General features: G+C 40.0%; 1 protein-coding gene across 4 annotated transcripts in view; it reads left to right on the top strand.

Moving 5' to 3' along the window:
* The window catches only part of TMCC3 (transmembrane and coiled-coil domain family 3), a 105,857-nt gene that overhangs the window by 37,804 nt on the left and 40,799 nt on the right, over positions 1-27,254 (top strand). The window contains exon 1 of one of the 4 annotated variants that reach the window (XM_015628958.3): positions 23,647-23,821. The exons of the other annotated variants lie outside the window; for them this stretch is intronic. Within the exon in view, the coding sequence (XP_015484444.1) occupies positions 23,744-23,821 (78 nt within the window). The 5' untranslated portion in view covers positions 23,647-23,743. Of the gene's footprint in view, positions 1-23,646; positions 23,822-27,254 lie in introns of those variants that run through there. 4 annotated transcript variants of the gene reach the window in all.

The following is a 27,254-nucleotide window of genomic DNA, read 5'->3' as shown; positions in this document are numbered from 1 at the left end:
GGGTCACCTTTTGCAGGTATCACAGAGATGCAGAGAGCCTTTCTCCAAAGTAAGTACCTTATTTGCCAGTTCAGCTATACCCCATAATGGTATGTGCTTCATCTCTGCATTTATCAAGACACAGTGAACTAGGATAACACAGGATTTTCCTTATTCTTGGTTTCACTGGCTGGAGGAAAGCTCCTTATTCATTTACTTAGAACAAGTGACAGAGCAGTCTGTAGAAAGTAGCACAAAAATGCTGATCATTATCTTTAATTTTCCTGCCCTGCTTATCACTGTTTGATAGAAGTGATTTCCTTTGTGAGACAATTTCATGCTGCTAATTCCTAATGTATCTTGCTGCATCTTCAAATGTGCAATTTTAGCAGAGATTTCTACAAAATCCTTCTCAGCTCCAAAATTTTAAAATATTCAATATACTCCAGTGTGAATGCCATTAGGATTCTAAATCTATCAGTCTGCTGTGTAGCCTTTTAAATTTAATTTTCTAGAAATAATCAGTTCCCTATACTAATACATGATTGATGATACTTCTGCAGCCTGGCAGAATCCAGTTACCTGATTTAGTAAAACTTCACTTTTCAAGGGGGGGGTCACATGGGAAGCATTGTACTGTCAGAAGGAGTTTGGGGCATTTCCTTCTCCTTGCACGTACTTAAGTGCTTCAGCATTCATTGCACTGTGCTGAGATCCTGTCTCTATAAGAAAAATTCCTACTCACCCAAAGCTGACACAGAGCATGTTACCATTATTCCTTCAGTCCTCCTGTCAGGTTTTATTTTCAGTTCAGCCTGAATGTCTGTTGTCTGATGTTTCTGCCATGGGATTTGTGCTTCGGAGTAAACAAGATTTGTTCATATTTCTCCTGGTTAAATTACCTGTAAAAAAATAATCATTGTTTGAAAAAGGTAATTGCACTTAGTCTAAGACACTCCATTTAGCATGTCTCATTTCAGAGCTGGAGAAGTGTCTGAGCCCCTTGCTCTGCTCACATGTCAAAGGCTGTTCCTAGTGAGAGCCTCTGGAAAAGCATATCTGTATGCTCAAATCTGATACTAGTCAAATTTCTTAGTAGTTCTGAATGATGGTGACTGAAAAGCTAGAACCCCATGAACCTAAATGTCCTTGTAGCATGGATAGTGCTGCTAGACTACCCTTGCCTAGGGTACCCTAATGTACCCTTCAATCCAGTAACAGAATTTCTTTGTTCACAGATGAAAACACACCTGGGTAAATCCTCTCACACCTTCCTGCCTACCTGCCCACCTTGAACTTCTAAGTAGGAGGAATCAGGAGAGACACTGTATTAGATTTACAGTAAATCCTGGCCATGTATGATGCAATTATATGTCAGGCCAGACAATAACTGCATTGTCACCATGATTAAAAAATGGACTCCCGTATCAATTAGCTACCACCTATCATGATGTCAGTCTGCACAATGCCATTGATTTGGCAGCCTTTTAACCTAGAGAATTATAACCTCTTTCCTCTTCATCACTTTATTAAATCCAGATTGATCTTTCATCCAAAATGTCAAGGAATCTGCCATCAGCTTAGCAATTAATGAGAATAATGACCTCTTGCAAGACAAACGACAGTGAATTAAAAGTACAGGTCATGTCTGCATTTGCCAACAAGATGGTTAGCGTTTTTTCACCTGTTCTTAATGCTCTTCTTTTAAAAAAGATACTAAAGAGAGTCTGTTAATTGCATTTGAACTCAGGTTCCTTTTCAGTGCTCAAAATTTTGGCTCATAAATAGGGACAGCTTATGTTAAATCTGTTGTAGCAATTCTGGCCCTAAGCTTTTTACTGCGTTCTTCGAAGATTTCTGCCCCTGCTGCTAGGATTGCTTCACTAATCATGCAGCAGTTGCAGATCTGCTTAAATCATAGCTGGAAAGACCACATCATTCCTAGGAAAGACCAGAACTGGTGACAGTTCACATTAATTTGCCACAATGATACAGCACCATCTTCCCTAGAAGCTGACCCAGTCCTGTAAGGAGGGAGACAGGCATTTAAATGGGCAGATTACTAGAACATAAAATTATTTTAAGCTTTTTTAAGCTCATCTATATCTACTAATGAGTCAGAGCTTTAATTCCAAATGAATTAAACAGATAATCTGAGAGAGTTTTGTACTTAAGCAGTTAAGGGCTAAATTCTTAAAAATACTCAAGTTATTTTGATGGTAGGACTGAAGCTGCTGAATCACTCAGACTTTGCAGGTTTGGACCCAAAACGCTTCCATTAAAACTTTGATAAAACTCAGACACTATCTGTAAAAAAAATCTTCAGTCAAAAAATGTGCATACTCTTGAGTGAATGTACTGTTTCCACTTCATATTTATAATCAAAAGGACTTTAAAGGTTAAACACTTTACATTTTTTGACAAACATGGAAGTGAAACTTTTAGCAAAATTTTACCACACTTCTGCTTTCATTTTATGTTGTCACAGGCCACAGGTAGACTTCATCTGCATAAAAGATAAGGAAGATTCCTATTGCAGTACTGGGGAAAATGGGTGAAAGTGTAATTTAAGTCAGAGGGAAAACTCTTGCATAGTTTAGTGAAATCAGACTTTACCTAGTGAGTTTAAGCATATATTAGTTCTTTGCAAAGTAATTCTAGTTCTTTCTCTTAGGACAAAATGCCAGAAAATCTCCCACACATGTGAGGAAAGAGTCATTGTACTAGCATAAGCCTGTAAACACCACTGGAGATGTTATTGCTTGAACAATGTGGGTTTATTAGCTTGGATTATTCAGCATCTGAAGATACACTGGTTGTTTCTCTTATGTGTATTAATATCAAAGCCAAAACTAATATATGTTAGATCCTGTGGGGGAGAACCTTGGAGCTCCTTGCCTACAAGCTGCAGCTTCTTGCTTGTTCTCAAAAAGGTCACATTAAAAGGCCTTTTTCACTTGTCTTTGAAGTGCTGGGTCTTTTTTGTGATATCATCTCATACCTTCCAGCTGGTGGCACTATCAGCATAACCCTTGGCTCCCAGCTGTTCTTGCCATCCCTCACTCCTGTTGCACGGCCCCTCTCTTGTGGTGCAGAGGACAGAAACTGTGACTCTTTTAACACATAGTTAAGGTCAGTGCCTTCATTCCAGTTCAGAAAGATCATAGAATGGTTTGGGTTGGAAGGGATCTTAAAAATTATCTGGTTTCATCCAACCCTCTTGCCGTGGGCAGGGACTTCTTCTATTAGACCTGGATTCTCAGAGCCTCGTCCAGCCTGGTCTCTTCCAGGGATGAAGGATATGGATGGGAAGTCCACAACTTCTCTGGGCAACCTGTTCCAGTATCTCACCACCCTCATTGTAAAGAATTTCTTCCTGATGCCTTATCTAAACTTGCTGTCTCCAAGACTGAGAAGGAATTGGGAAGATGTTGTTTCCTAGGGATATAATGGTCGATAGCTGCTTGTATCTGTTAAAATGCTGTATGTTTTGTGCTCTGAGACATTTCCTGATTACTCAGTAGAAATATCTGATTAATTAGATATCATTAGGTTAAATATAGTTAAATACAGAAACACAGGTAATTGCTTCAAAGATGATGCTTGCATAAATAATTTTTTCAGTGTTTTTCTTTCTCCCTAGTTCAGCTGTTGAGATACAACCTGTTCTTTGTTTTGCCATGGAAGGATCCTGTACAAGGAGACATAGCTAGAAATCAATCATGCACAAATGTTGTCAAATGAAAGTGTGAGAAAATGAGGAAAAGCAAATAATTTTTTCATTACGTTTTTGACATCTATTAAAGGGTCCTGAGCCTGGTAAAGTTCAAACTTGGTCATTTACTATAGAAATAGAACACTGAAAAAAAGGTACTTCTAGAAGAAATTTCTATAATTTCTCTTTGTGTAGTGTGAACCTGCTTCTCCTGAATAGATTGGATTTTGGATTTATCCAGTAGTAATTTATGCCTGGTTTGTACCTTATTGCATGGAGCTTCACATCCAGTTGGGTTTACCTGGTATGTTGTATTTAAGTGGTGTCTGTGTTTCATTTATCAACTCATAATTTTTATGCACATAAGCATGGTGAAAGGCATGCCAAAAGAAATATCCACATTTGGATTGAAATGATCCATTAATATGAAAGACTAAGATATATCAACATCATTTGTATTCATGCACGTGCTAAATAATTGTGTTTTCAGAGTGGGTATGTTATGGCTTCCTGATTCTGAAATAATTACAAATCTCAGCTATAGCTGAATTATTACTTGCAGCAATTTAGCTCTGCCAGAAGTGTTGTGAATATATAGACTATTAATGTGGTGTGGGGCAGCAGTGGTGAAGATAAATCTGTGGCTGTGCAGATTATTCACCTTTCCAGACAGCAACATTCATCTTTTTGTCAGCATTTGAACCCATACACCTCAGTAAAACTGGGAAACACTATTAAAATCAGATCCTTGTTTTCAGTATATTTTTCTAATTGAAACTGTTATATTATTTAGTTTTCTGAGCTCTTGTGTGCCACACCCATGCTCATACACCCTGATGTACTAATGCTTTCAGTGCTATTCAGTACTGTGCTTGGTAGGACTGAAATGTGCCAAAAGCAGTTAGTTTCATTATTCTGACTATTTTGCTAACCATTTGGTCTGAAAATTGTAGTGCAAGTAACTAAAATAGGAATTCAAATAAGCTTAAGTACTTCATTTGGAAACATTTGCGATTGACTCATACATAGGTGATTATCTGAGCAACAAGTATTGTAGTCACCCCCAAAAACTATGATAAAATTACCTTTTGTTTTTTGAAGAAAAAAAAAGTACGTTTTCACATGAAGATAAAAACCTTCTAAGTTTAGAGAGGTTGCTTGGAAGTCACTTCTCACTGTACTTTAGAAAAATTAAGGTCATTGCTCCCTGTCTTAAGCAAAGAAAGACAGCCACATTCTTGCACTTGTGTTCTCAGCTGCAGCATGGGGTTACCAAACCCACTAACTTGCCAAGCTATTCAGCAAAGACCTCAGCTAGCTTTGGCTACAGGGTTTTTGCTGCCCCAGACAAACCTGAACACTGACATGCTTCATTGCCTGGGCTCTACCATTGAACGTGCCCTCCACAGCTTTTTACCTTCTGCAGAAAATATCTAAGACAGTGTCTGATCATGCAGGACAAGTCTTTTTTTCCATTCTTTTTCCCTAACTAAGCAGAATTTATATTTTTAGTCTTTCTACCACTGAATTTATTAACATTTTTTCTGCATTAAAATGAGTAGATGTTCAGCTGTAGCTTTTACCCAGAGAATTAATGTTAATCATCAGTGAATTACATGGTGGTGATTGAATTTATCAGAGTATAATGCCAGGACAGCATGTTTCATAGCTTTTTTCCCCTTTCATTTTTCTGTAATGAAGGATAAAAAGAATATCTGTAGGTGGCAATAGTACTGAAGCTGTAGCCATATGCCATTTGAGGGTTTTAATGGATAGGTTACCATCAAGTTAATTTTTCAAGTTAGCTTTCTGCAATTCTGCTTCAATAAGCTGCTTTACTGATGCTGTAGACTTGGGGCAGTGTGGTCCCTAATGTCTGACTGCAAATCTGAGTGTCAGATTCTGCACACCACCAGCAGCATCTACCTTAGGCAAAGTCATGAATGGCTTTCAAAATTTCAGTGTTTGTCTATGTAACTATATATTTATTGATTTTGAGCCACTGAGTATAGACATGGATTTCTAATGGCAGTACTGTGACATTTGTACTATCAGCATGATGTTAATGTGCAGTACAAGAAGCTATAACAATAGTCACAAATTACAGATGGTTCCAATGAATTTGAAGGACAGAATGTGGTGTGTATCCAAAATAAAAACACCCAAGTTCTAGCCTGCATTTGCTTTTCTGAGATGAACGGATGGTGCTGACTGACAACAGCAATATCTGGAGAGTGTAATGGTACCTGTGCAGCTTTGAGGACAGGTGAGGGAGAAAGGGTGCTGTGAGCATGAGCAGCAGCATGAGGCACCCTGCTGGGGCTAGCTGCTTGTGGGCTCACACGCTGTGCGTTTCAGGTATGCTCAGGACAGACCTTAGGCATCTAATATATGGGCTGCTGAAACATGGAATTTCTGGAAATACTCTTGGAGGTGCAGCTGGGTCCACAGCTAATGGATTTGGAGCAGCATGCCAGGTGTTTACATTGAGGAATGTAAAGTATGTGAATGATGAATGTAAATGATGAATGCCACTGATGCCAGGTGGCATTCAGTGGGTTGCACAATGCCCTTATCAATTCTCTTCTTGACTGGGAGCACAGCTAAAGTGCCAGAAGTAGCTACTTCATTTGGTCATTGCACTATGATACACTGGATTTGCCACTGCAGTGGATAAAGACCAGCTAGGATTACAGAAACATTGTGAACAACTGCACTAAGTAATAAATGGTTCTTAATTTGCAGTCTATCACAATTTTTCTTCTGCTTCATTATTACTTGGGTTATTGGCCCACTGAAAATTAAATAAGGTCTTTCTTTGACACAAGTAGTTTGCCTTAGATGAGGCAATGCTAACTGAATAGAAAAACCTAAGCTCTATTTATGGTCTGTTATCTGTGGTGGCATTTTTATTAAATTCCACAAAATGGGGAAATGATAAATCATTCAAAATTCTAGTTGTCACTAGATTAACTCTTTGTCCAGAATATTATTTTCTGGGCGAGTCTAATTTATGCATTCCAGCTACTTTACTGACTAACAGTAGTTCAAAATAAAGAACATTTTGGCAGAAATTTAATCATTACATTTGGTTGTGAATGCCCATTGCTCAGAGAAAATTGTCCCTTTAATCGTGCTACCGTTTTAACTGGTATGTTAATTACAGCTCTTCTGCTTATCAGGGTAAATCCAGGGACCATTTGTTGTGCACCTGAATTCACTGACTAAAATGTTTGAAAAATAAACTCTGTGTAAAATGTAAGAGAGTTATTTAACAAAAAGAAATAGTTCCAAGTGCCAAACTAACATGTGAAATCAAAGCAAAGCAGAGTCAGCCTGTTGTGATGCTGGGAGCAGCAGGTGAGGTGGGGACTCTGTGACCTACTTTGCTTCTCTGATATGTCAGTATTAGTCATCCCAGAAGCCAAACCCCAAAATTCCACATCTGTTGGTATTGTTACCCAGGTCATAGTAAAAGAAAGTCTATTTCAAGCACATCTGTGATTTCTCATGCTGTGATTCACTATACCTGACTAGACTTGTTGTTTTGTAAGGTTAGCAAATTGTTATCCTTGACATATTCCATCCCTGTTTTTTCAATTATTTTTGTTCTACAGCCTTAAATAGTTCAGGGAATAGTTTAAGAAAACTTTTATGGTAGTTGAATGTTGCCGCTGAAGATGAATTGATCACGTGGACACAGGTTGAGGTGTGGTTAAAGGAAGAGAAGAGTTTATTTTTCCTCCCAGGATTTGTAGGTTTCTGACCACGGCCGGGGGATTGGATGGTCAGGATAACACTTTCTCACTGTACTGCTTATGAGAGGTGTCCATCACAAGATGTGTAACAGAAGGAATGTATACCTATCTCTATGTTTACAGTTACTGTCTTGGGAAAGTCTTAGAAAACTATGTCAGCAAGCTCAGAAGCTGAGTTTTCAGGGTGACAGTTGAATTCAGTAGTCATGTAAGGAAAAATCTAGCAAAGACTAAGCCTATAGGTCTTCTATTTAATTTTTTGATCCTAAATTACCTGAGGTACTTTGTACCATAGGCCTTCTTGGCAGACTTAGAGTTCAGCCTCATGAAGTAACCACGTTATAGCCCTCAAAGGTTAAGAAAAATGAGCAGCCAACACACACAAGAGGAATTTTATAACAGTAGTGGTGGGTGGAAATGAGGTTAAAAACCTCACTGTGAACCAAAGATCAGACACCAGTTTCTGTTGTCAAGGTTTGAATTCAGTTATAGAACTATGACCTCAGCTGTCCTCAATTACTTTGTTGCATAATGATCATAAAAAAGGGAGAGTCCGAGAAACACTGCCTTTGCTGTCATCGCTGGGCAAGGAATTACTGGGTTATTTAGAGGCTGAGTCTGACTTCTCTGCGTGTCTGCATGAGCATGATTCAGATCTGTGCTATTGTGTTTGTGGAGTTTTTAATATGATGACTTCAAAATGCCATGAGACAGTTTAAAATGAGTGCCCCCAACCCATGCAAATTGTGCTTTACAATGTAGATAAATAGTTTACAGGCCAGCAGTAATGTTCTCAGAACTCATTGTGCCTTCTCAGTTTTACAGCATGGGCTGATTATTCACATAAGCTAAAGGGTTCATAGGGGACATCAGAACATCTTCCAGCAAGTTACAGACCTCTGTGTTTGCTGTGCTTACACATTCCAGCTTGTTGTCCTGTAGATCTCAAGGAGATACTCCTTCCTGGGCTGTGGTGGGCACTGTGCCCAGGACAAGCACACTAGGAGGTGTTGCCTCAAGCTTTCTCCATGACAAGTGGCTGTCTTTTGCTGTGCTCCAGGTTATCTAAGGGAAGGATCAGGAGATTATGTTTCAGCTGTTGGGAAGATGGCACAGTCCCCTGGCAGAGTTAACCAGTCTGTGACATGGCCACTCAGTTACCACCTCTCCATCTGATCCATCCTCCAGATATGGCGCTGATGGAGCTGGCAGCCTCCCAAGTGCTGGTGTGTCAGCCCCACTGCCACCCCCAGAGGCTGCTGCCTCTGCAGGGCAGCCAAAAGTCACACTTGGTGCTGCTGCATGCTCCATGCTGCGTGTGCCACGGGCTGCTGCCATGTTTTACGGGCTCCTCCCAGCAGCCCAGCCAGCTCCAAACAGGAGTTCTGCCCCAGGGAACTCAAAACAGTGATGGTTGTGTACTTAAAAAACAGTGTGCTTTTTGCTCTGAGGAGTGCAAGCATAGAGTCACTGCTCGAATTTTTCTTCCTTCTTCTCTTGCTCTTCCCATACTGCTGCTGCCTCCCCTGTGCTATTCCACATCCTATCACTTTCTCCTCCCTGTACTTCCAGATGATTGTACAAGAGATGGATTAAAAATTAAGTCTTCCAGAGGAGAAGCATGTTTGCAACAATGGAAGGTAATGTAAACAAAAACCAATAGAATGGTTTTCTGATTCAAAGTTTTATTAATATCTCTAGCTGTAAAGGGATTAGAGATTTTTGTGAGGTAAATGACCTGTTGCAGGCTACACAGACATTTCAAATTAAATAAAAAATTTAAGGCATAATACAGTGTTCATGCATACTCCCGTTGCTTGGGAGTGGAAAGGTTACTGAAGATTTCCTTTCCTGTTGCTATGCATTTTATTTTCATTGTTGGGAAGTGTGGATGAAGGTGAAGGTAGCAGCTATTTCAGGAGGCTGCCTGTGAAGCAGAAAAGTGTTTTAGATACCTTCTTCCGTTTTTGTTCCCCCGTGCACAAAAGCAGATGCCAAGTACCACATGCTCCCCTGTTTTGTCTGTCGGGTGCTTACATAGGATTCATCTCTGCTTTTGTGTAAAGGCTCCCAAGGAAGTCTCATATGCTGAGCTGGTTCCTCTGTCACCATCCTTGTGTCCATTTTGTCAAAATACACCTGGAGAAGCATCATCAAATTGTACGTGCCCAGATAGCTTTTGTGACAGTTCCTGGGGTCCTGTAATGTGAAAATGTTTGAAAAACATAGCAACAGTAAGGGGGAACTACCTGTGGTGTACCTATTTACCCCCCTGAGATGATGAGGTGTAAAGCAGTTCTTGCTGGGCATTTATCCAGGGTAGCTGGTGTTAGAAAATAAGTCTGCAGGCAGATTTAAACAGAAAAAAAACTCCTTAAAAATTTATCATATCAGTGCAGGCAACAGTGTCTCTCAGCAGAGTTTTTACCCGCTCCATGATTGGACAAAGCAGGATGTGCACCTGCAGGTCAACTCCCTCAGTACATGGTAGGTGACATCTGCCACCCCAGCCCCCCTCATCTTCTGCTCTTGCTGGCAGAAAGATAAGATGTATAACTCCAGAGCAAATGAAGCCAAGTCAAACTGAAAGTTTGCTGTCCCTCATCTGGAATTAAAAAGCACAGGTTTTTTTGCCAGCACTGCAGCCAAAATGTGCACTATGCACTGGTTTTAATTTTTTAGGCTGCCAGTGATTGATATACATTGAGAAATAAATTTTCACAAATATAAGCAGATTGTTTACATAGAGTCTTTTAATCTCAGAGCAGATTTAAAACATGACACCTTTACATTACAGCATGCCAACAGCTGGGGTGGATTATTTCAGGTAAGCTTTTGTCTTGCAGTATCACCTACACAGCAGATTGCTTAGATTTGTTCCCATGTTTAACATCAGTTATAACTTCCCCAATGCTCACATGCTTTTAAGTTCCCTTGAAAAGTGGCTGCTGCCACAAAATAACCCCATTTCTCTTATTCTAGCATTTGAATGACATAGCATCACCACAACCAATCTGGGCTGACAAAGGATTTCCATCAGTACACAGCTGAGATATCAGCCTTCAGCCGAAGAGTCCAGTTAACAACACTTATCTTCCTTGCAATTTATTTCAAATTCAGCTGTCTCAGGCATCCATCCACTGTCTTCCATCTTTTAGAGAAGTTGACAGAAGTGAGATTAGTTGTAAATTGTCTGAGGAGCGAAATTCATCCTGTTCTGACAGTGCAAAGACACGTGACAATACACCTGGTGGTGGTATGGAGCCCAACACAGTGCTCAAGAGTTTCTGCTCCAAGGAGAGTATGATTGCAGGTATGCTTAGCAGTATCACTAAAATGTATTTGTTTGGTTTATACTAAAGCACAACTGCTTCAAAAAATTCATATATATAAAATAAGAAATATCCTTCAGACTTTGAGAGATTTCTGTATGCATCAAATGTATGTTTGATATGGTTGATTATGTATGTATCTTCAAGTAAACCACAAAATCCAAGGGTATAGAAAGATTGAGGTTGAATGTTAATGAAAGGTTGCAGCAGGAGGGGTAGCTTTCAAGCTCCCTGTTTATTGTGTTAGTACTGGGACCATGTCTGAAAGTTTATTCTGGTGGGTTTTTTTCTATTATTTTGCTAGTGCTTCACCCTGATACTCTCCAGATCTCTCTTGAGGAAAGACAGATTAAAAATGAAGTGAAAAGACCAAGTAGATTTTCCTGGAAAAGTTAAGTTTTAACAAATGGTGCTTGTACTATAGCCCTGAGTGGTGGATAATTTAGTAAAATATCAGTGTGCCTTTGAAATAACCTTATGAAAGAGCCACTGGCCATAAACTAAGTCAATGACTTATATGTGTGCATTCCTAAATTCTTGGAAATAGTTTCCATGTTCTACCATGTGCCACATGATCTGAGAAGGTCATCAGATTCTTCAGTGTATAAGTGTCTGAATGGAGGGTGTCAAGAGGATGAAGCCAGGCTCCTCTCAGTGGTGCCAAGCAATAGGACGAGAGGCAAGGGGCAGAAACTGATGCACAGAAAGTTCCACCTGAAAAGAGGAAGAACTTCTTCACTGTGTATGTGACTGGGCACTGGAACAGGCTGCCCAGAGAGGCTGTGGAGTCTTCTTCTATGGAGATATTCAGAAGCCATTTCAACACACTCATGAGTAATGTGCTCTAGTGGACCCTGGTTGAGCAGGGAGCATGGACTGGATGACTTCCAGTGGTCACATCCAATCTTACCTGTTGTATAGTCAGTACTCACATAAGTACATTGGTGTCTTTGCAAATCTGCATGAAATTTGAAGTCAAAAAAATTAGTCCTGAGTATCCATTGCAGCAGATGTCTTACCTATGCATTAAGTTCTGCCTTAGCTGCTTCAGAGACTGATGCTGACCAGTACTGACAGCATAATCTAAAAGGTCTAACTAAATTGTGATGTGTCAGGGTTAGAAATCCCTGTTTGTCAAAGCACTGGCAGTATACTCTGATCAAATACTGGATGATCAAAATCAGTTTAATTACTATGGTTAAATTTGAACCAGGAAAATAACATACATACAGAAACCTAGAGACATATTTCTGAAATTTCTTACAGGGAACAAACAGTTGTCATGGGTATAAACCTTAGGTAGATTTTCTGCACTTATTCAATTAAATCCTACTAAATGGAATTAGGAAAAGCCAGCTAGAACAAATTATGTATTTCTTCCCGCCTCCTGAGACACTGTTCTGATAGAAGTACTCCTGTGAGCTTACAGCCCAGCTAGTAATATGAAAACATATCATCTGCTCAGTCTTAAAACTGCAAGACTTCATATTTCTGATTCAATAACTGATGCTATTGCATATTCTTTATTTTGTATGTAACTACCTGTATATGTATTGGTGTGTATATGTGCACATATATGATTTATGTATATAAGTTCTAGCTTGATACACACAAGTAAGTGTAACTGAGAGCTCAATTTATAACATTCAGAGGTATCCAAGTGCCATGGAACTTGTAGTGAAAAGCATTTCAAATTTACTTGTGGTTGAAACCAGAATTTTAATGCACATCTGTAGCAGGACTGTAGTAAACTAGAGAGACCAATGTGGTGTGACTCCTTTGAATGGTTCTGCAGAGCACTAGAAGCACTTGCTCATTCCGATTACCAGACTGTTTTTTCCTTGCTTTAGTGCCTGCCCACAATTTATAGAATTAAAACCCATTGCCCATACCAGAAGTGATTTGAAAGGGTCCTTAGTTGTTAAAAATTGATAATGCTCACAAAAATTGAAAGGTTTATCACAGCTTCATTTTAAAAATCTTTTGCAAGAATTGATTATAAAGATCAGATCGGAAACCTCTCCAATCAACCAGTAACAAGCAGAACAAGTCCACTTACTTTTTTCTTTTTGGGGTAGAAATGTACCAAGACTGGTACATCCTTTCTCAAAGGAACTCTTTGCTCTCTTCCCTGTTTTACTGTCGATCCAACAGAGTGCCCAGCTGACAATTGCTCAGCCTTTTGGAAGCCTGAAGTCAGGGCGGCATGATGTAGGTATTCCCTGTGCCCACTGTGTAGACTGCTCACTCTGCTTGTGAAATGCTGTAAGCACTGGGGAGGCATAAATTAATAATATGTGTTTATACATATGCATGTCTGTAGAATATCTAATGAACAAAGAGAAGGGAGCTTGAGCAGTATATTTTTAACCTCAAAGTTTTCTGTCTAGTGTTATTCTTCTTTCTGAGCTTGCAGGGCAATATGTGAATGTTGATGATAAGGATGAAGGGATTTGTTTGCTGAAGTGTCATTCACAGCTGCTGGGGAATCTTGGGAAACTAGGAGAGTGGGAAATGCTCATGTGCATGTATTTGCCAACACACATTTGTATGCGTGCAGGTCTAGAAGTTACAAAAGGAAACAAAGTCACAGAACATTCTGGGTTGGAAGGGATCCACAAGGCTCATGGAGTCCATCTCTGAAGTGGATGGCCCATATGGGGATCTCACCTGTGACGTTGTCATTATTACCATCACACTCTGACAACTGATCTAATCTCGGGGTCAGGAGGGTTATGTTGAGAAGTTCTCGGGGAATCAAGTCAAAAAAAGGTTTGTTGCAATGCAAACAAGCTGCAGCAAGTTCAGCTCTGTGCATACAAAGAGAACATAAAAAACTATCTGTGAATATAGAGCATACCTTGTGGGGAGAAAACCTGATTATATGGGGTCCATTAATCTCTTCTGGTTTTAAATTGCTGTATGATTTTGAGAGATGGCTGAAGATGTCATGCTGAGAGTTACTGAACATTTGTTTGTTTTTATTCTCATCTTAAGAAGATGATTCACTTCAAGCTATTTAAATGCCTAGGGAAATTGTTTAACTTTTTAATGTTTATTTGCTGCTGTCTCCATTCACTACAGAGGAAACAAGAATTCCCTGCTGATTTAGTTGAATTTACCTACTTCTTTTCTCCATCAGTGAAGCTGAGTTGTGTATACATACACCCTTATTTCATACTGTTGGGTGCCTTAGAAAAATAAATGCATTATAGTTTTGGACCGTATGAAATCCAGATAACTAAAGGAAACTTATCAGTAGCAAACTTACCAGTATCAAAGGGGAAAGTTTGTAGAGATTTAGTGAAGCATCTCCTGGAGATGACTCATTTTTGGAGAAGATGAGCATATTTCTGCTGGGTCAGCGATTTAGTTATATAGAAAGGTTTTTTCTCTTTTCTTGTAAACCACATAATTGTTTATGTATGATGCTTTATCTACACAGATGTTCTAATGCCACATTTGCATTTTTGGTCCTTCAAGCAGTTCTGCTAGTTTTCATCTTTCCCTCATCTTAGTTTCAGCAGCTGGTATTATGATATTCAGATATAACTGCTGATTTCAGCTCTACCAGAAAATTCACACTGAAGCTTCCTGCTAGGTTTTTGCTTGGATGAAGCTGTTTCTTCAGCTATTTTTCCAAAGCCTAGCTGATTCAAGCTGTTATTGAAGTTCTATTACAAAAAAAAAAAACAAAAAAAAAACAAGGAAAGAAAAAAAAAAGAAAAAAGTGAAAATAGTTCATTTTAAAGGTTTAATAGTTCATTTTGGGATGCCCATGATTTTACAAATTTCCATAAGTCACACATGACTTAAGATTTGACTCCATGTCTTTTACGTTAAGAGTCTTTGGATACACAAGTACCTGATATGCTATGACACAATTAAGTATTTGTCAGCTAAGAATGTAATTGCATGATCAGCTTTAGTTTTTACTTCTGACGTCTGCTATGTTCTGCCTTCTGCCCTGAGGCATGGTTCCCTGCCCACTTTCCTGAGTCAACACCACAGCTTGAGTAGATGTGCCAGTAGAAGATGAGCTAATAAAACTCAGACATGTGTATTTTCACGGTGTAATAATTTATTTTGTTTTGACAGAAATAGCTCTCACCTGGACCAGCTGTCAGAGCAGCTCACCATTGTTGAATCTAAATTACAAGCCAACTTTAAAGGATAAAATTCTAGACTAAACACAAGCGTTAAAGATACATCTCTCTGTGGTGATATACATAGTCAGGTAGCAATACAGGCTACCAGCCATCAGTTCTGCATACTAACTCTGAAGCTCTGTCAACCAAGCAATCAGTGGTTTTTGTTGCAGCTTAAGTATATAGTCTGAATACTGTGCCCAAATTACTGCCCGTGGGCAGCTTGCATGGGTTGCTTCCACACTGACATCACCAACCAGCCAGTTCGGTGTAACAAAATGGAACTGCTGAAAAATGGTAGGTTATTTTTGTGAAAACTTGTGGCAGAAGTGAAAAATAATTTTTAAAACATTTTCTTGTTAAGTTTTCAGACTGGGTAAGGTTTACGATATGATATCTCAAAGGACAGAAAATGTGGGAAAATATACTGTTTAGAAAAAAAGACAACCTTTCATTGTAAGAAATGCCAGATTTTGGTGAGAATGAAGAATAAATGAATATACTCAGTTGTTCTGTAGTTGTATCAGACCTCTGTGATTGAAATGTGGAAAATTATTGGAATTGGTGAGGGTCAGGTTGCAAAGTATGTTCCATGTGTTTGTGATACCACTTTTTTCTGAAGGGTTTGTCTTAATTTATGCAATAGGACTATGTAATGTGCTGTGTTACTGTGTTGCAACTTTTGTGTGCCTGTGCCCTAGAACTCTTCATTACTATTGATATACGCCTTGTTGCTTTTATGGTCTTTATGCTACTATTAGTTTATATATTGCACCAATACTTTTTACTGAGACTCCTAATTTACAAGTGTTTCAAAATCTACATGAAATAACGTGTTAGCAGAATGAACAAGCTGGAACATTAAATTTCTCCCCTTACAATACTAAAAATAAAGTTGTTGATAAGGCTGTGTATATGTGTGAGATATACACACACAAACACAAATAAATTTAAGGGAACCTTGTAAATGAACACTGGTAGGCCTATAACAGTTTTTTCCTCTCTTTGGATATATGAGTGTTTTTCTTTGAGATTCTTGCTGATAACATTATGCCTTTATTCTGTCTGGGCTTGAAAATTCTGATACCTGTAAAATGGTTAGGCTGAGGTGGTTACAAAACAGAAGTGGGGGAGCTACTCATAGTTCAAGCAGAGGCAACTGCTATGCAGCCCTCCGTATCAGGCCAACCCAAACCCTGCTGCCAAAACTGGTTTGGTTTTGGTTTTTTTTAAGGCAAGAAGAGGGGCAGCTTCATTTTTCAGTGCCAGCTGGTGATGAGTACATTGGTAGGCACTGAAAGGGAACAGGGTTTCAGTTTATTCCATCTCCAGAGCAGCCTGTCTGCTGCAGGACGTCTTCTCGTGTCCTGTCAGGTCTATGAACACTGAGGTTCTCTTTGCTTCTGTTACCTTAGGATTGCTTTATGTATAGATGCTTCATCAAGATGCTGTAGCTGTATTGGTAAGGAAAAATAAATCTTGCCCTTCATAAATATAATCCTAGGAAGAAAATATTGGTTACAGTTATGCTGGCAGTTGATGCTATGATGAAGGCATTAATTTTGTTCCAGAAAATTGCATTGCTATATAGCAGAATATGAATTTTTATTGAGAAATGTTGTGTCTTTGCTGTTCTGTTTTCTAGTGATTTCATGCTGTAACATTTTCCAGTAATGGAAGTTGAGGGGAAACTCCCCCTAAAATACTAGGACTCTAGCTGTGTTGATACAGTTTCCAAAAATATTGCAGAATAAGCTGCTGTGTATCTATTCCTGCTAAACTCAGGTCCCAAGGATAAGAAAATGGTACTGTGGTATGTGATATCTCATTCATTGGTTGTAAAAGAATGAAGCAGAAGACTTCAACCTGACAAAAACTGTCCCCCAAATTTTGTAATGAATAATACCTTACTAAATAATGATTTTAAATGCCCCAGAGAAACATTATGAATATTATTTTAAAAACACATTTATTTGTGGGGTTTTTTTTCCGCTTAAATCTCTTATAGACTATTCTGAAGCATCTAATAACACCCAGACAGTTAAAAATAACAGTCATGTTATATCTTATGGCTGGCCTCTGGTCAAATAGCTTCATGTCTAAATTCACTAAATCTAAATTCCAATCTAAAACATTATTCCAATACTCAAAATTGTATGGTCATGTACAGGAACTAAAGCATATAGGTGTTGCAGTTTTAATATTGTTAAGAATTAATATTAATATGGAAGAAGTTATAAAACTCTGCTCCTGTCTTTGGAACAGTAGTAATGAGTGGATCTGATGTGGAGCATGCAGAAATATGTTATAAAGGCCTTGCATATTGAAGCTATTAGCAAGACTTTGATCAATGGACCTGTATCTTTGCCGTAAAAACATTATAATATGAAAATAAAATGTAATATCTGTTAGCAATAAAAATAGAAAAAATAAGCAAATACAGCAAATACTTTATTCATTGAAAGCTGTCCTGTAAAATTATATAGTAATAACCCAGAAGTGGCTTCCTGATATATTACTATATTTAGATATGTAAAGGGAGTGTGTTGCTGGATAGTTATTAAAAAATGGTTGATACCCAGGTACTTAGCATAATAGAAATATCTATGCTAAGCTTTGGGGTTTTTTGTTGGCAATTTCTTGCCCTTAAAGTATTTGTTTCTAAAATCAGGCATTTGGAAAATTTCCACAGTTAGATGAATTGTAGGTGATTATCTTTTACATTAGTAAGGGAATTTGAGCTTCATGTCCCTGTAACTTGCATCCCTGAAGACAGTCACTGTAATAAAACTCAAAGGCGTATGTTGCAACAACTCTCACCAGGACAAGGTGTAGGATTACTTGTATAATGATTAATTTTTCTGTCCTCTCATAACCCATCTGTGTTTTCTGGTTGACTGGCAAGAGAGTCCTAATTCTGCATTTGACATTGTCAATTCATATGGAAATAATTGATGTCGCACATTTAGCATGACATAAATTATACAGAGCCACCACCATGCAAGGTACTTCATAGATAAATAAAATTGACAGGTTCCTATCCAGCACCGTCTGCTATCTCTGTGTGCAGCCCTCAGCCACAGACTGAGCTGGGATTCTGTGCATCTATGGCCATAGAGCAGTAGGGTGAAAGCTGTAGTGTATTACCTTACAGAGCCTTTAGAAGCTCAGATGTCAGCTACCCAGCTACATGCCACCTCAGGGGGATTGCAGGCACTGCTGCTCGCAGAGTGGGTTAGGGTGGCACATTCCAAGAGCAATTTTTATGCTCATGGGCCATGTCTAGTGTGCTTGTTTTAATTTGAGAATAAAAAATGTTGCCCTGATATAACCACCAAAATATGAAGTATTCTGGTGGTTATATCAGGGAGATTCAGGCTGTTTGTCTTCTGGCAACAGCCTGAATGGTTTGGATCCAAGTTCATATTTGTGTTTTGGAAGGGGGTACACCTTTATGTGCCAGCAGGCTGCAGCTGTTGTTCCTGCATGCCTTGTGACAATGTCAAAGTGCTGATTTGGGATAAAGAGGCTGTATACATTCATTCTCAGGCAGCCACAAATCACATACTATGAGGCAGAAGAAAATTTGTAAGCTGATGAGCAGCAACCATTCATGTTGCTAGAGGGAGAATTCTCTACTTGCCTCTGCAACATGGACTGTCTTTAATGTAAATAGCTGTGCTCCAGGTGAGTTCTTGTGTATACAGAACAGTTGGCATTTCAGTCTGCTAGAAAGGTGGCTCTTATTCACACATTTGAAATGCAAAACACTGCCACCATCCTGTAGGTACTGTTTGCACTATTGCTGTCACTCAGCAGCAGCAGTGAGGAATTATGTGCCTTGATTTTCCTAGGTTGTATGAGAATGATGAAAGGCCTTGAAATTGCCTCTCATAGTATGCAGGGGAAAGGAAAAGGAAGGAGAACTTCCGTTACCCTGAACTGGCATTTTTCACCTGCTTCTCTATACTTCACTCCCTATAAGTGCATTTCACTAATACATGAAAGTTTTGTTTTGCAGTTTTTCACTGTGTGGAAAAGGCATACTCACAGAGTGTCCAGAGCTAGTCTATTGTGAAAGCACATAAAACATATCTTAATCAGGAGAGGACAGGGGAGGAGAGGGGTTGATTTAAAATTTTAGTTTGACATCTGAATGTTTATAAACATCTTCTGAATCCTTGTCACAGCTTGGCAATACAATCTGCAAGTCTTAGCGTGATCCCATGGTAGTTTGTGCTGGGTACAAATAAGACGAATATCTCCTTTGCTGTGGATGTGAAAGGCTCATGCTTTGGCAGAGGAACTGAGAACTGTGACAACGCACTCAGGGCTAACTGCAAGACCAGTGCCACTCGGCACTATCCCACTTGCCTTCAGACTTGGAAATGACTAACAGTCTCTTTTCACGTAGACCCTTTCCCTAGAGGCTGCTTGATGAAACCTTTTGGAAAAAGATTTGGAGGACAAGTTAAAAAGTCTCTCAAAAGGAGCCCCAGCATCCTGTTTAGAGTACAGCTGTTACCATTATGAGAAAAGGGACTTTTGTCTTCTTCCTGATTGTATCTTTGCCAACATATCTTTGCCATCAGATATTTAATTCGTCCCCCTGAACATCAGAACACAACATTTAATAATAGCATATTTAATTCTGGAGGAGCTCAAGGTTCTACACAATGAGAAAGACGTGCTGTGCTTCTCCTTTTACAGATAGGGTAGAAGTCCAAAGAAGTAAAGTAAATTGCCAAGATCAATTCATAATAAAACTGGAAAGAGAATGGGGTCAAACCTTGAGCCAGCCTCCAAATGAAAGTTTCCATGTTTTCCACCTCTATAAAGGTTTGTTTAGAGTTTTTTTGTTACTTCCCAGTGTGGGTGCATGACACCATCTAGGAGATTGCATTGTGTGGGAGCTGGGTTTTGTTAGGCAATTGCACAAGTGCACTGGCACTTCTGCTCCCTCTGCGGCCTCTGCATAAGTCAGTATGGATAATTTATGGCTTGCAGGTGGGAGTGCTGTGTCTGCTGTGCAAGTATTACACATGGTCATGGAACAAAAAATGGATGGCAAAGATGCAGTTCCTGAAGGGTAGAGTGAGACAGGAATCATCTCTAGAAAGCTCAGGCTCCAGCTAACAGGCCTCCTTTGGACAGTGCCTCTGCTGCACCTCCAGAGATTTGATTTTCTTAAAACATGGCAATTCAGGCAAGCGCAATATTGATGTCTGTCCCTCTGAAAATCAAATACAGTGATGAATACTACTCCTGTGCAACGATCTTATGTCTAATTAGACCTAACAGGTATCATTCTTTAAAAGAACACTTAAAAAAGGTAGGCAAAATAATGTAAATACCAAGAGTTAAGCATTGTGGATCATGCCAGCATGCTGACATGAGGGAAAGGACTGGAAAAGAATGGGTACTGTCATCTGGGCACTAAGTGAGGGATTTTGAGGTATTTGACCTTTAAAACTGGCAGAATGGATGGCGAAAATGATTGAACATTTTATCATTCATTTAAGACATAGAAATTAATTTAAAAAATAATTTCTAAGAAGAACAAAGGATGAGAGAATGAATCTATGGAGTACTATTTCTGTCTATGTCACTGTGAGTCCAGCCTCATGCTCCTGCCTCTATCTGGAAGAATTTACTTCAGTGGAGTTAAGGTTCAGTTGAGAGCAGGTGCAGTGTGTGGGAAGAACATTTATTTAAACTCCTGTGGGCTTTTGAAAATAACAGTGAGAGAAGTACCCAGTGAAGCTCTCAGTAGTACTGTGCTGTGCAGTATTCTGCCACGTTCAGGGTGTCTTGTCTCTGTTTTGGAGTGAGGAAGGAGAGCTGTACAAACCAGCTGTGTGTGCAAGAGGAGGGCAGATGGTCTTTGTTCAGCCAAGACAAATGAAATGCATTCTGCAAATGTGCCATAGGATAAGAATGGCGCATTCCAGCTCAGGAAGGACCTAGTGGCACATATGTGAGAAGGAAAAGAGAGGGAAAAGAGCAGCCTTTGATCAGAGAATTGCATCGCACCACGGTTTGTCATAAATGCTGAAGATGCAGATGATTTAAGTCCAAATATGAAAAGAACCATTTCTTGAGATGTGGCAGTTGCCATCAAAATTACAATGGCTTCTAATTCAGCTTGTGTGGAAGGACTCTCCTGACCTGTGGGACAGATGCCTCTGCCCAAGCAGCTATTTCTCCTCCGCTCTAACTTGCAGCAGTTGTTCCTAATTGACTGGCCTGCTGTCCTGTGGTCACAGCTCCTCCAGGAACAGCCCAGTGCCAGGGCTTGCACTCCTGGCACAGGAGCCGGGAGCTGTTGTTTGTGGTATGCACCGCTGAGAGCAGTGCCCAAGCAACAGATCTACAGGCTTGGTTGGAAGGTGTGACTCATGCAGCACTGGGGTCTTACGAGATCAGCTATATTATGTTCTCTTCTTAGAGGCTACATTAGGACAGAGCTTTCTTTGTAAATATAGTAGTATGTATGTTGATACTACCTCTAAATACATACTGCATATTCCTGCTTCTCTTTATCTGGAAGAGAAGTTTCGCCATTTTGTGGCTAGTCTGTTGGTGCTATTTAAATAAGACTGATATGTAAATAAAACTCTTAAACTTTTGAATAAAGTATGATTTATAATAAGTCTTCTATGACTAAAACATCAAGCAGTTGCTGTGTTTTATGTGTCCCTATTCCAACTGCTTACCCTTTCTGTGCTTTGATCAACTGCATCTGGCAAGTCTTAAAAAAAACTCTGAAAGTTTCTGAGGAAATAAGGGTGTTTCATCCTAGGTGCTGAAAACCACACATTCCTGTTTGGAAATGTGCAATTATTTCTTCAGTGAAAACCCCAAGCCCCACAGAATTTGCCTATTTAATTTTTTACTCACCTTTACCTCCAGAGTTCCTTACCCTCTGGCACATGAATTAATATTCATATCTGACCTGAAGGACTGAAAAAACAGTTTCCATTTCTGTTCTGGTTTTGGTTGTTTTTTTTTTCCCCCCAGCAGCCTTTTAACTTCAGCTAACTCATTCCACTTCATAAGAGGTATAGGAAGGGTGGCAAGTCGCCATCTGTGTGCAGTATCTAGTGTTAGCTTGGTACTTTGAATACTGCTTTAGGAAAATAGTCGTTCCTTTAGTAAACCCACTCTTTGTTTACTTTGGGGTAACTTTGTTAAAACTGGTGTTACAGTTGAAGAAGAAACACCTGCCAAGAAGGTGAGGTGTAGTATTTCTTTTTATTTTAGAATGCCAGGTCTTTCATTTATGAAGACATCATTAGTTGAAAACACCAAGGAGGATCTTATGTCAGATAATTAACCTCTGACAGTAGTTATCTTGGAACATATGATTCCAATAAAGAAAACCCAAACAAATGGTGACAGGGAAATATTTTTTAAAGCTACAAGGTCCTCCTAGGATAGTTAGCTATGTTGATATTTAAGTATGTTTATATACCCACATGCCTTGGGACTGTTGTCTCAACTAGAGAAGAAAAGCAGTGTGATTTGTGCATGAGCATGATAACAACTGTACTTAAAAGGTGAAGTCCTGTTACTTTTACAAGGGAGTTGGCCTGAAGGAACTCAAGATTTCCTTGTGTAATAATTAGAGGTGGTAACTCAACTAGTCTGTTTTTTTTCTAGAGGAAAAGAAGTACATTTCCTCTACAACTTAGTGATTATAAAACAATATTTCACTTTTCAGTGGGTTAAAGTGTGTTAAGTGTCACTTAAAGGCATTCCTGACTATAGAAAGTCTGAGAATGAATGTGAAAATCAGTCAGATATTCCACTCAACTCCTAGGAATTTAAATACATTGGCATGTACCTGCCTGGCCTGCCCTGGAAAACAAGTTTTCCTTGAGTGTTCTGAAGTATCACTTGAAGCTCCCCTGGGCAAGATCTTGAAGGATTTGTCTCACATCTGTAGAATGAAGAAAACGGGGCTGAATTGGTTGCTGTGCTCCACTGACCACTTTGGAAAATGCAAGTTGTAATTACTTAGTTGGTTTGACAGAATGTTTATACCATTTTATTGTGAAAACCTCTAGGTATCAAGGGCTTTCAAGCAGCAGTACTCAGTTGTGTCCAGGGTACCTTATGCTACCGAAGTCAAAACCTTACAAGTGTGTCTGCACAAAACTGACAACACAATACTTCTGGTTTCTTCCTTTCTTTCCCCTTTGGACTTCTGAACCTTTAGAATATGCTGTGCTTTGTGAGGTTTCACTGTAGCCATACGGTCTAGGTTTGTTTTAAGGCAAGCGGAGATTGCTTGCTTGATTGATTGATTGTAACTCCCTCCAATACCTGGATGGGACCCAAACCAGCGGCGGTCAGCAGGAGGAACTGTCATCCCTCTGTCCAGCCATTCCTCTGTGTCATCGTGTGATCATCGTGTCCCAGCTCCTGCTCTCCTCTCAGACACGGCAGCCTTGAAAATAAAACACACGAAGGGACGTCTGGCCCAGTCCCTCTGGCTAAGCTCTCCCCGCTTCATCCCGTCTCAGGCGTCCTTCCTCTTTGGAAGGAGGGGGCACCCCAGCCGCGGCGCCCTCAGGGTCCGTGCGGCGGGACCCGGAGCGCGGAGGGGCCGATCCGGGTGTGTGCGGGCTGGGGAGCGGCCGCTCCGCGGGCGGGGCCGTGCGGGCGGGGCGTGCCCGGCGCTCCCGAGAGGCGGCCGCGATCCCGATCCCGATCCCGCTCAGTCCCGCGGCCGCGGGGCTGGTGCTTGGGCGGCCCTGGGCGGCACCGCGCCCGGCGCGGGGCAGCAGCAGCAGCACAAGCACAAGCATGCCGGGCAGCGACACGGCGCTCGCCGTGGACAGGACGTACTCGGACCCGGAGCGGCACCGGCGCCGCAAGACCAGGGTAAGGCGTGTGAGAGCAGGCGGCCCGCGGGGGCTGCCCGGGCCATTTGGGTGCCGAGCTCTGACAGGCAGCCGCCAACCTGCAGCGCGTTCCCCGTGAGGTCTCCGCGTTTGCTAGGCTGACGATCTAAAAGAAAGGCTTTCTCCTATGTGATTCTTTCATGTTCACACTCTGAACGCTTTATGGTATAGGAAAATGAAATTAGGTTGGATATTGACTTCATAGAAACCAATGTTCGAGGATTGCCCTCAATCGAAACTAGAGGGATACAAGTGTAATAGAACACTTACTCACCAGAGTTAACAGCGCCGATGATTTAATGCCATGACTCTGTCTCGATCATAGTGGTGAAACTCTGGAGCAGGTGATTGTACCTGGCAGCAGAGAATTGCTATGGTTCCTTTTATGAAGTTAAAAGAGGGCTGTGGCAGGAATGGAACTTGACGGAAAAAGTACACCTGTGTGTGTCCAGGGATAAAGTAAGAATATATTATATATCTGTGATGTATGGCTTTATGAAATCGCTTTTATTTTCCTGGCAAGTTCATCTTTCTTTATGTTTAGTTCATATGATATATATATATATAAACATAAACATGTATAGGCAAAGCTCGTGATCCTTTCATGTATTTAGAGGCTTTTATGGTAAGTGTTCTGTTGATGAAGGCACTTTGTTTTTTACTTTAAAATTCTTACCTAAATGCTCAGCTCAAAGACGTGTAAAAAAGTGGCCCTTTCTTCCCAGGCACTACAGGAAAGGAAAAATGAGGTTGCTCTAGCTGACTTGGGATATTGGCAGAAATACTGTTTTCTGTGCTGAGATCTTGGGTCTGACAACAAATTAACTTTATGGTTTGAGAGGTGTAAGGATCAACTCTTTGTGAGGGAAGATCTTTTTTAGGGGTTGACTCAGGTAAAGGTTTTGGAGTTTGGGGATTTTCTTTTCCTGTACTGTGCGTTAACAGTATTCTCCATCTCTCCAGCCCATTAATTGATAGTGATGAAAAGGAGTTGGTGTGATTCAGATTGCTTCAGAATAATGAAATGTTTTAAAAATGGGTAACCCATTTGTAGCATTACTACTAAAGCTCTTCACACTATAAAATGGACACACATGCTAGTCATATGGGAGTTAACAATCTTATGCATTTCCTTTATTCTTTTCTGTTGAAAGTTGAACTGATTAGTTTCTCCTTCACTGATCTTGCTGTGAGAATAGTGTACTACCTACCTAAATGTGGCCACGGAGAAAAGTTGCATATCTTCATAATTTTGGGCATATTTAAGGGTTAAACTCTACTCTGTCATCTAGTTGATTTGCTTAAAAGTATAAAGTATTGTGGCTAATGCTGTGTTGCTTATTGTACTTGTGTATTGACAATTAAAAAAAATAATCTTATGTTTAAATTTTATAAAAGCATTGGTCTTCTGTCTGATTTTGGAATTTTTTAAATCAGAATTAGTGTCATCTTCCCTTCCTGTGACCATGAGGACTAGAAATACAACTCTGTACAAGTTTAGAGTTGTATGTAATTGTGATGCTCCAGGGTGTGGGCTTTACAAGTTGTGTCAGATATCACAGAACTTGTAGTATAATTGCTAGGTATGGTAGCAGCATGTTGTATGTTCCAGGTGATGGTAAGACCTTGTAGTAAATCTATTTGTGCTTAGTCTAGACAAATTGGAATTTTTCCTGAGTAAATTGCCTGGACAACTTCAACATTTTTCTTACTGCCTAGCTGTAGGGGTAGAAATGGTCACACACCAAAGCAACAAGGACCAGTAGTATTATGCAAAAAAAAAGGCAAGAAATTAAAATGCTGTTTTTTATTTAGACTGAATAAAAATCATCAAAGCAACTGAAGTTAAAGCTGCCATTCCCAAATATGGATGGAGAAGAACAATGCAGTGCATGAATACAACAATATAGAGGTGGTAGGGGCGTTCTCAAGAGCCTGAGCAGACTAGGGAGATCTGCTGTATGAGGAATGCTTTGGAGCTGTATTTGATAGCAGCATAGGACATGTTATAAGTAAAGTGAGATCCATTTAATAAAGTCTGGGGGGAAGAGAGGTGTCAAAGTAGAAGCTGGATCTTCTAGTCTGTATAACATAGGGTAGAGTCCAGTTTTCTTGTGGGTGGGTTTTAAAGGAATTCTCCAGCCTATAGGTTATTGTATGTGTCTTTCAAGCCCATGTAAGGATTTTTTTATGAGACAGTGACACCATTTTTCTGGACAGGTAAAATGACAGTTCTAAATGTGCTACTGTATATACTGTAGGAAGGCATCATTAAATTCAGTTTGCAGAAGTGCTAGAACAATTTGCTGTGAATATAGCCTTTGGAGTTTGTAAATGCTAGAGTCTGAAGGGATTTAAACATTTTTTCTGCAGCCAAGAAGCCTTTTCAGTGTACAGCAACAGGTCTGTTTAATGCCTTCTCCTTTGAGGCCATTGGAGGTATAAGATATTGTGGGTTTTGCTAATAACTCTCCATATGTCACCTTTTGTGTGAAAGTCCAGCCCAGTGGCTGAAAGAGAGAAAATACTTTATTGAAGTACAGTTGAGGTATTCTTAATTTAGGAAACTCTCTGCTGCTGCTGAAGGCCAAATATTTTGAGGGAGAGGCTGTTCTCTCTTCTTGGATGTTCTCTTACTTGGATGAATCTCAAGAGAGTCCAGCTATGGTGTGTATGGCAGTACTAAGTGGGGCATGAAACCACTATTACTTGGAGTGTAGTGGAATTAGTGCCTTACAGTTGTGCTTTTACATGGTGGGTATAGATTTATAGCTATGTGGTTGCCTTAGTTGTGGAAAATCATCCATCTCCAGATTTAAGAGGGGTGCTAATCTGGGAGACTTTGCCTGCCTCTCCTTGCCAATAGTACCTGCTCATTATAATCTGGATTACTGCAAATTGCTCCAGTGGTGCTGGTAGAATCCATGGACAATGCAGCCATGTATAATGTTTCTGCTCCTCTTTGCTAATGGCAGTTACTGCAGCTTCACTGTGCTTAACATCCACTACTAGCTGATTCCTGCAACACTTCAAATACAAATCTTTGAAAAACATTCAAAATCAGGATGTAAGATATGAAGTAGGACAAGATTTGGGAACAGGAATTGCATTTTTAATTGTCATGAACAAAGTACTGCTCTTGCTGGAATGTAGCTTGCAGGATAGTTTAAAAAGGGTCATAGTGCTTTCTTCAGGGACTTGGTTTTGCAGTAAGCATTGTGAAAGATTAGCGTGTTCAGGTTCTGGCTACACTGTATTTCTTGCTCAGTAAATCCCAGCAGAGGTCTATGTAATTGCAATAGTTAACTTTCCTCATACTCAAACTAGCCTGGCTATGCTAACCTATGCCTTGCTGTGTTGACTTTTGCTTCAAGAGCACTGTGTCAGGACTGCCTTTCAAGGCTCTATAAGGG

The sequence above is a fragment of the Parus major genome, chromosome 1A, assembly GCF_001522545.3.
Source record: "Parus major isolate Abel chromosome 1A, Parus_major1.1, whole genome shotgun sequence".
Classification (NCBI taxonomy): Eukaryota; Metazoa; Chordata; class Aves; order Passeriformes; family Paridae; genus Parus; species Parus major.
This window is presented reverse-complemented; position numbering and strand designations above follow the sequence as displayed.